Source organism: Lupinus angustifolius, chromosome LG08 (assembly GCF_001865875.1).
Source record: "Lupinus angustifolius cultivar Tanjil chromosome LG08, LupAngTanjil_v1.0, whole genome shotgun sequence".
NCBI lineage: Eukaryota > Viridiplantae > Streptophyta > Magnoliopsida > Fabales > Fabaceae > Lupinus > Lupinus angustifolius.
This window is the reverse complement of record NC_032016.1, coordinates 475,075-484,317: the sequence shown is the minus strand read 5'-3', so window position 1 is coordinate 484,317 and position 9,243 is coordinate 475,075. Positions and strand designations below refer to the sequence as shown.

Sequence of the window (9,243 nt, the reverse complement as noted above, 5' to 3'; positions counted from 1 at the left end):
ATTAATCAACACATGTCTGAAAATGGGAATTGATTAACAATTATGGAATGTTACATGAAAAATATTTTCATTTGATTTCCTTATTCTACAAGACTCACTGACTTTAGAAATCATTGAGACATTTTAATGAAATAATCTAAGATCATGTGGAAAATCATCATCATCTTATACGTTTTATCTTGTCACTTGAATATTGTCAAATCATTTTGAACATTACTACTAATGTACATTTGATCTAAGTGTCATTACTTCACCGAACAACGATAAGAGATCATACCACATCATATTTGTTTATATATTTGTAAGGATTTATTCACTTAAGGATTTACTAATTAATCATATATGAGCTTTTTTTACAATACAATGACATTCTGATTTTTAGTAATTACAAGCACTTAAGTTTCTATGTTTTATTCAAACCTTCTACCTTATTTTTCTCTCACATTTGTTTTTCCGAATTGCATAATTGGAAATGAGTATAGTGACCATCTTATCCCTTTTCAATTTGTGAATGTAAATAAAAGACAGCAATGAAGCATCCAAAAGCTGCCAACATACTAAATACTAAAGACGAGAGGAAGAATAGGAAGGCTTCCAACACACATAGATACCCTTTAGTATAAACAAAGCTTACACTAAGGATTCATAACAAAAAGTCAATTAATCTGACAAGACAACAAATGAATATGCATTGGTTCTAATCATAACTTGAATGATAAATATGATTAACAATCTAGAGAGGTAGGTAGTTTGGTCATATTATTAAGAAAATCATATTTTTGATGAAGTTTATAATTAAAGACAGTTTTCCACGATTATTTATTTGTGTTGACTAATCTAAATTAACCTACAAGGGGTGAGTTACTATGGTTTTGACTCTGCTAGGGCAAAATCATCTTCTTCTGCTTAGAATCTCCTAAATTCTTGGAATCCCCTAATTTCTTGGAAAGGAATCTCCAATTTTCTTGGATCTTCTAAATCTCTGTCTTTTATTCTATCTATCTCTTCTCCAGCATGTCGTGCATAAATCATGCTATTCCCTGGAAATGTTTGATTGGGGTGAACAATGATCCAATACTTCTGCACAAGGAACCAACGAAGGCCAATCATGTGGATCAACCACAGGGAGGGAAAAAATCCTTCATTCAAGCTCTAAATAATACTCCTGACTTAGTTCCTTCTCAGCTACCCGAGCCTTGCCTGAAGGGGGATGCCATAGCCATAAAGATCCCTGAATCAGATTATCAAGAAGGTTTAATCCGTTGTAAAACTCATCTTCACGGTAGGATCATCTTCTCTAAAGGAGACACTCCATTGAAGTTTACAGATCTGAAGAGTAAGCTTACCACTATGTGGAATATGGAAAATGGTCGATGATATCACTAGGTAAAGGGCTCTATGATTTTTCATTCTCTTCTTTGGAGGACATGAGGAAAATATGCTCTGTTGGCTCATGGAGCTTGAAACCAGGTTTTTTAAAACTGTTTTTATGGACACCGGATTTCAATCCAAACCTCCAAAAATTATCCCACACTCAATGTTGGATCCGCATCAACAACCTCCCCCAAGAATATTGGAGTCCAAGGATAATATACTCCATTGCTGGTGGTATAGGCACTCCAATATCTTTGGATATGGCAACGAGTAACAGATCCTTTGGTCACTTCGCAAAGGTGCTTGTGGAAATTGATCTCAAAGCAAAGCTCCCAGATCAAATTTTGGTAGAACGGGAGGGGTTTGCTTTTTTTTTTTGTCAACATTGATTATGAGAATCTTCCAGAGTTCTGCAATGAATGTTTGGCAATCGGGCATAATATTTCCAATTGTCGTAGAGGCAAGCATACAGTTGAGAAGACTGTTAAGTCAAACATAAAGAATAAAGTGGGGGAAGTAGGGGCCACCTTGCCTGTAATGCCCAAAAATCACTTGTTGGAACAAAACTTGGCTAATGAAACAGTTCTAGAAACATCCAATGTTGATGCAGCAAACATGGTTGAGAGGGAAAATGATCTAATTATCAATTTGGAAATTGATAACACAGAGGAGATCAACCTGGATGATATGGAGAAATTGGAGGTTAACACACATTCTAGAGGAAATGGCCTAAAGGGAAAGGGGTCAAAATTGACTCACTCAGAAGGGGATTATCCTTCGGAGGATGAAGATCTCTCTTTGTCATCTAATGATAACATGATTGTGCAAGAAACAACTGAAATTGCTAATCAAGAGGTGGCCCAAGACATAAGACTAGTTGGGAGACTTTGGGCTGATCAAAGTGAAGTTGAGGAGGAAAGGGATGATTACACCCCGGTTATATCAAAGGCTCAAAAGAAAAAAAATGAAAATGAGTAGCAATAAGCAAAAGGTGCACCAAACCCGAAGGGGAGGATACCTCAAGTCTAACAAATGAGAATCCTTTACTAGAATTGTAGAGGTTCTGGAAGTTCCAAGACAAGGCTCTTTTTGAAGAACCTTTGTGATTCCAATAATCCAGATTTTGTGTTCATAGCAGAGCCTATGATCCCTAGTGATTCTGTTAATGACTTGGTTAGGAAAGAGCTCAAGTTAAAGGTGTTTGTGACTAATAATAGAGGTCATCAATTGCCCTCCATATGGGGTCTTTGCAAGTATGATTTCAACCTCTCAATTCTCAACAATTCGGACCAAAAAATTGCTATGGAGGTAAACATAGACAATAATAGGATCTTCTTATGTGTGGTTTATGCTAATAACAGTTTTCTGCAAAGAAGACATTTATGGTCTGATGTTCAGAGTGTCATGGATGCTAATCCTGACCCTTGGTGTTGTATTGGTGACTTCAATGTGGTGCTTGGTGCTCATGAATGCAGAAGTGCCAGGTTACCTGCTAAAACTCCCTGCCTTGAGTTTAAATCCTTCTCTGATTCGGCTGGCCTTTTGCATCTGAACACCTTAGGGGCTCAATTTACTTGGACAAACAAAAAGAGAGGAAATGCTCTTACTGAAAAAAGGTTGGACAGGGCCTTGTGCAATGAGGATTGGCTTACCTGCTGGAACCAGGTCTCTTGTGGTACCCTGCCTAGATTGACTTCAGACCATCATCCTTTATTGCTGCAATCAACTATTCATAGCCAGGCCAGAATCACTTGTTTTAAATTTCACAAAATGTGGATCTCTCACCAGGATTGTAGGAGACTGGTGGAAGACAGTTGGAGAAGCAAAGTGTATGGTTGTCCTATGTTTGTTCTTTCACAAAAGCTCAGACATCTCAAGAGGGATTTTAAGTCTTGGAACATTAATGTTTTTGGCAATGTGCACCTAAAAGTGAATAACGCTAAGGATTGTGTGGAAACTATCCAAAATTCCATCAATATTTTGGGCCCTTCTTCTGAGCTCCTTGATTAGGAGAACAAAGCTCAAAAGGATCTCTTGGATGCCTTAATGACAGAAGAGATTTTCTGGAAGGAGAAGGCTAGAGTCAAGTGGTTCACCCAAGGTGATAGAAACACAAGCTTTTTCCATAAAGTCACAAAAATCAGGCATGCCACAAAGTCTATCTCAAGGCTGTTAACTAATGACAACATCCTCTCTAACCAGGAGGACATTGACAACCATATAATTGGGTACTATAAGGATTTGTTTGCCTCTCCTAATGACACACACACCAACAACCTTATTCATGATGTGATCCCTCCTTTGGTTAATCAGGAGGAGAATAGCATGCTCACTGAAATCCCCTCCAATGAGGAAATAAAAAAAGCAGTCTTTGACTTAAATGGTGAGGGTGCCCCTGGTCCTGATGGATTTGGTGGATGTTTCTACCAAGCTTTTTGGGATATAATTGACATTCAGGTCTGCAATGTTGTCATGCAATTTTTTCACCAAAGCTAGTTGCTCCCCAACCTCAACTCCAACAATGTTATTCTCTTTCCTAAAACCCCTGGTGCAGACAGAATAGAAGAGTTCAGGCCCATTGCTCTGGCCAATTTTCAATTCAAAATCATAACTAAGGTGATTGCTGATAGGCTTGCTAGAATTATATCTCCTCAGCAAAAAGGATTTATAAAGGACAGGAAAATTCATGATTGCATTTGCATAGCCTCTGAGGCAATTAATTTACTTGATCACAAGACTTTTGGAGGTAATTTGGCCATTAAGCTTGACATCAAAAAGGCTTTTGACACCATGGATTGGATTTTTCTGCTGGATACTCTTAAGGCTTTTGGTTTTAACCAAGTCTTCATCCATTGGATTGAGGTGATCTTGAAGTCTGCAATGCTCTCCATAAATATAAATGGTAGAAGTGTGGGTTTTTTTCAGTGCAAGAGAGGGGTTAGGCAGGGGGATCCTTTATCCCCTTTGTTATTTTGTATAGCTGAAGATGCTTTGAGTAGAGGAATTTCCAATCTGGTCAGAGAAGGAAAAATTTCTACAATTTCGGGTCCTAAGGGTCTTCAAACTCCTAGCCATATTCTTTATGCTGATGATATCTTCCTCTTCTGTAAAGGTAAGAAAGCTGAGTTGGTTGAGCTCAAGAAGTTGATCAAGGACTATGCTGAGGCTTCTGGTCAGCATGTCAATTCTAAGTGTACGTTCTATACTGCTTCATCTAGTCCTAGAAGAATTGCTTCCCTGGTTTCATATCTTGGTTTTTCAGTGGGCTCTCTGCCTGTTCAATATCTGGGCATCCCTCTATTTAAGGGCAGGCCTAAGAAGATTCATCTTCAACCAATAGCTGATAGAATCTTGGCTAAGCTTGCCACTTGGAAGGGATCCACTTTGTCCATGACGGGCAGAGTTGAGCTTGTTAGATCCATAATTCAGAGTATGCTAGTCTATAGCTTCAAAATTTATAAGTGGCCTGGAAACTTGTTGAAGCTGGTTGACAAAGGAATGAGAAACTTCATTTGGTATGGTGATATTGGAGTTAGAAAGTTGGTTACTGTTGCTTGGAACAAAGTCTGTGCTCCCTAAAAGGAAGGAGGTCTTGGTATTAGATCCACCAAAAATTTGAACAAGGCTGGTCTTCTAAAGCTTGCCTGGGATTTAAAAGCCTCTAATCAGAATTGGGCTTGCTTCTGTAGGCAGAGGTTTGGTTCAACAACCTTTGCTGCTCACAGACAATTTAAGTCCTCTATATGGACTAGAATCAAGGATAATTGGATAGAGGTAGTTGAGAATTCTATATGGTTGGTAGGGGATGACACAAAGATTAACTTCTGGACTGATAATTGGACTGGAACAACTATGGTTGATTCTCTGCAAATTCCTTTGAACTTGCACTCAAAGCTTAAGGCCAAGGTGGCTAACTTTATCATGGACTCTAAGTGGTTAATCCCTGCTCCTATGATAAGAGGATTACCTACTGTGGTCTCTAGCATCACTCATATCTCGAGGCATAATGGTTTGGACAGATTGGTCTGGAAGAATTCTTGTGAGGGTGATCTCCATCCCAAGATTGCTTATGAACATGTTACAACCAAGAAGTCTCTTATTGGCTGGTGCAATCTAATCTGGTCTCTAAACATCCCTCCTTCTCAATCATTCATCACTTGGAGACTTATGCTTAGTAAATTGCCAACTGATGAAAATCTAAAATTGAGAGGATTGGTCTTAGTCTCTAAGTGCAATTTATGCAATGAGTTCCAGGAGGACACTGATCACCTCTTCTTTAATTGCAAGTTTGCTTTGGCTATTTGGGATTGGTTTCACTTCACCTTTGATACTCATACAGCAAACCAAACTCTACCTCCATTGATTTGTAATGAAAGTAGAAAATTCTCTAGCCAAACCAGGGAAATTTTTATTGCTTGTATGGTGCATACTATTGCCACTATCTGGTTCTGCAGAAACCAAAACAGATTCAATGACTACAACATATCTATCAACCAGGCTATAGCTAAGATAAAGAGAGCATCCTCTTTTTCTGGCATTTGCTCTAAGTCTACTTCTCTCTCTTGCTCTGTTGCTGAATTACTGCTTCTCAGAAAATTCCAAACTCCCTTAAGGATAAGCAAGGCTCCTAGAATTGTGGAAGTTGTTTGGGAAAGGCCTAGGGAGGGATGGATAAAAGTTAACACCGACGGTGCTGCTAAAGGTTTCCCTGGCTTGGCTGGTGTTGGTGGAATTTTTAGAAACAATCATGGGGATTTTATAGCCTGTTTTGCTGAGTTTATTGATTATCAATTTGCGCTATATGCTGAAATTTTTGCTGTGATACAAGCTGTGAATTTAGCCCGCAACAATGGTTGGAACCACTTGTGGATCGAATGTGATTCAACAACAGTGGTGGAAATCTTCAACAACAAAGCTAAAGTCCCTTGGAAGATCAGCACTGCTTAGGAAATTTGCAAATCTAAGTTGTTATCTATGAATTGTCTTATTTCGCACATCTTTAGGGAGGGAAATTCTTGTGCCGATAAATTAGCAAACTATGCTATCCTTTCTAGGCATAAGTCCTCTTGGACCAACTATCCTTCTTTCATAAAGGATGAGTTCAATAGAAATAGATTAGGCTTACCTAACTATAAGTTCATTAACATGTAATTTGGTCCTCTTGGTTAATATATTCTGGGTGTAGTTGCACCTTTGCATAAAAAAAGAAGAAGACAGTTTTCCACTTTTTCCACACTCATTTTTTTTTCCTTTTATTTTGATCTGAACCATTTTTACTTTAAGACTTACGAATACAAATAGCCTCAAAGTTTGACTTTATGCAATTGTTCATTTTTATTTTATTTTTATGTGCTGTTTAATCTATCCTGTAAACTACCCTTCTGCTTTATTATGTTTCTCATCTATGAATGATTTGGCTGCACAATATTAATGGTATTGAATAGAGAATAGTGAAGCCAAGAACAATCATATCTACAAAGAGTTTGCAACATAGATCAATCATAACCCTATCAAAACAAGAAACAAAGAATATTTATGGGGTAATATAATTTGTTCAACTTCAAATAACATGTCAACTTGTATTTTGTTTTCTCTTCAATTTATTTATTTAATTAAATTTAATATCATTTTATGGATTTTTAACTTTTATTAATTATTTATCAATGCTTCTAGGCTGCCTGTTTTAAAATAGGGATGACATATGACTTTGTCCAAAATGGTAAATGAACATGCTCACGTCCACTTTTGATTTGCATGCATTTTGATGGTGACAAATAACAGATTGAGCCACCAATTTTGATATCACTACTTGTATCCTAATGGTGTAAAAGTTTTTAGTTAAATCGAAATTTATTTTATTTAGTTTTTAATTGAAGCTTCTAGAAGTCAGTCCATGTTAGCTTTCCCTTACATGTCTAACACACACTTCTGAACATTCAATAGACACCAATGTATGACCCACCACTCTAATGTCTACTTTGCCAACACTTCATTTGGCCGCTCATTTTTTATAATGATCTATGCTATTATTTTTGTGGTCATATGATCAAACATTATGAGTTGAGATACGCTATTGAACATAAGGGTGTTACTTCCCTCTATCAAAGTGGAGAGGAAGGATGATAATAAATGATATTTTTTTATCTTGATCTTTGTCCCTAAATTTAATGTAAAAACATTTTTTTAAAATAAATATTTATCTTTCTCTAAAATTAATTTGTGTAAAAAAATAAATATTTTAATAACAATATGATGAAAAATAATTTTAAATAATAAGATAATTTTTTAATGATCATTAATTAAATATAAATAATAAAATAATTAATATTTAAATAAAAATAAATTAAAATCCTAATTAATGGAATATTAAATATAACAAATCTGATAAGGATGAAAAGAATGATATCAACTAAGATAATGTATTCCACATCTTAAAGTTGAGATGCATTAGTTGACAATTTTAATGGCAAAGTTATTGTCCCTTGGAAGCTACTTTAAAATTGGAATCAATGTTGTGTTTTGATGAGTTTAAAATCTCTTACGTTTTCAGAGAGTGAAACGCTTGTAACGATAAGTTGGTGGCTTTTGGTATTCTGAGGGATGACAAAAATACCTAACCTGTGGGTACTGCTAAAAAACCCGCGATGGGTATGCGTAACAATAGATTATTGATGAGAACGTATATCATCATATACGCTCTACGTGTACCCACATATTTATAAATTAAATATATATATTGCACTTTTTATTATTTTATAATTATATATTATCTATTTATTATTATTTTATAATGAACTTCATTAATGGAAATATAATGATAAATTTAACATATACATAAATTTTATTATTCATGTGATAATTATTTTATATAAATATATATATTGATTATTAAAATATATATATTTAAACGTAAAAACTCATTGGGTACATGCGAAATACCCGCTACTCATGAGGTTATCTACAAATTGAGTGGATGTGGGTACGAGAAAGCACTATCCATGCCCGTTCCACCCCTTGCCATTCCTAGGTGTTGTGTCCAAGTGTGACCCGTGGTGGGATTCAATTCATGGTTTTCTTGTTGTTGACTTCTATAGAAACAGGTTTGGATTGCCTAATTATAGATTCAACCATATGTAATCTCTTACCTTTTTTCGCTGCCTTTTGTATCGAGCTTTCTCTTTTTCAATAAATTGATGATTGTTGTTGCCACCCTTGCCTTAAAAAAATGTTGAGTTAGTGAACAAAAGAGAAACTCCCCTATCTAGAAGTGTGATAAGCGTATAATGGCAAATGTTAAACATTTATTTTATCCTAAAAAATTTAATAAAAGGATTTAATGACGGAAGAGTATGTTTGACTAATGAGAGGATTTGATATATTTTAAAGATAGTCAGAAGATTTCATATATTTTAAAATGTTGATTGAATATTTATTTTCAATCTTATTCTAGTATGTGTATAACTCAGACAAAATTAGGTATTCAAAACTATTATGCCCCAAATAGTAACACACAAGGCCTCACATACGACTGTATTATTACTATTAAATAATTAAATTACTTGAACTAGTTTTATAAATTCTGGCTCGAACTGGTCGGTCTGACTGGTTCAACCGTGAACCAGACATCTAATTAGTTCGAGCTTTTCATCTAACCAATTTTGCATCAAATCTGGTTGGCTCCGTCAGATTAAGCCTAAAACTAGTGGATTGGGTGGTCGAACCGGTTGGATCGGCCGAGTCAATCGGAAAATATATTTTAAAAAAAATCAAATCAATGTCGTTTTTCAGTGAAAAAATACTTTGAACTTATTTGTAGTTATGTTTGTCATTTGTTAGATAACATTATAACAAAATCTCCATTGTTTAATT

At 35.6% G+C, this 9,243-nt stretch overlaps 1 protein-coding gene across 1 annotated transcript; it reads left to right on the top strand.

Moving 5' to 3' along the window:
• LOC109353792 lies at positions 1,015 to 6,321 on the top strand. Its single transcript, XM_019596153.1, has 7 exons — positions 1,015 to 1,336; positions 1,615 to 1,735; positions 1,833 to 2,310; positions 2,425 to 3,039; positions 3,385 to 3,831; positions 3,871 to 4,913; positions 5,064 to 6,321. The coding sequence occupies exons 1-7, from the start codon at positions 1,015 to 1,017 to the stop codon at positions 6,319 to 6,321; spliced, it is 4,284 nt and encodes a 1,427-aa protein (XP_019451698.1).

Excerpts from the sequence above, each read along its gene's own strand:
- LOC109353792 (XM_019596153.1), top strand. The coding sequence starts at position 1,015 with ATGTCGTGCATAAATCATGCTATTCCCTGGAAATGTTTGATTGGGGTG. Across the intron at positions 3,040-3,384 it reads GGCTTACCTGCTGGAACCAG|GAGAACAAAGCTCAAAAGGA; the intron begins GTCTCTTGTGGT and ends CTCCTTGATTAG. Across the intron at positions 3,832-3,870 it reads GGGATATAATTGACATTCAG|TTGCTCCCCAACCTCAACTC; the intron begins GTCTGCAATGTT and ends CACCAAAGCTAG.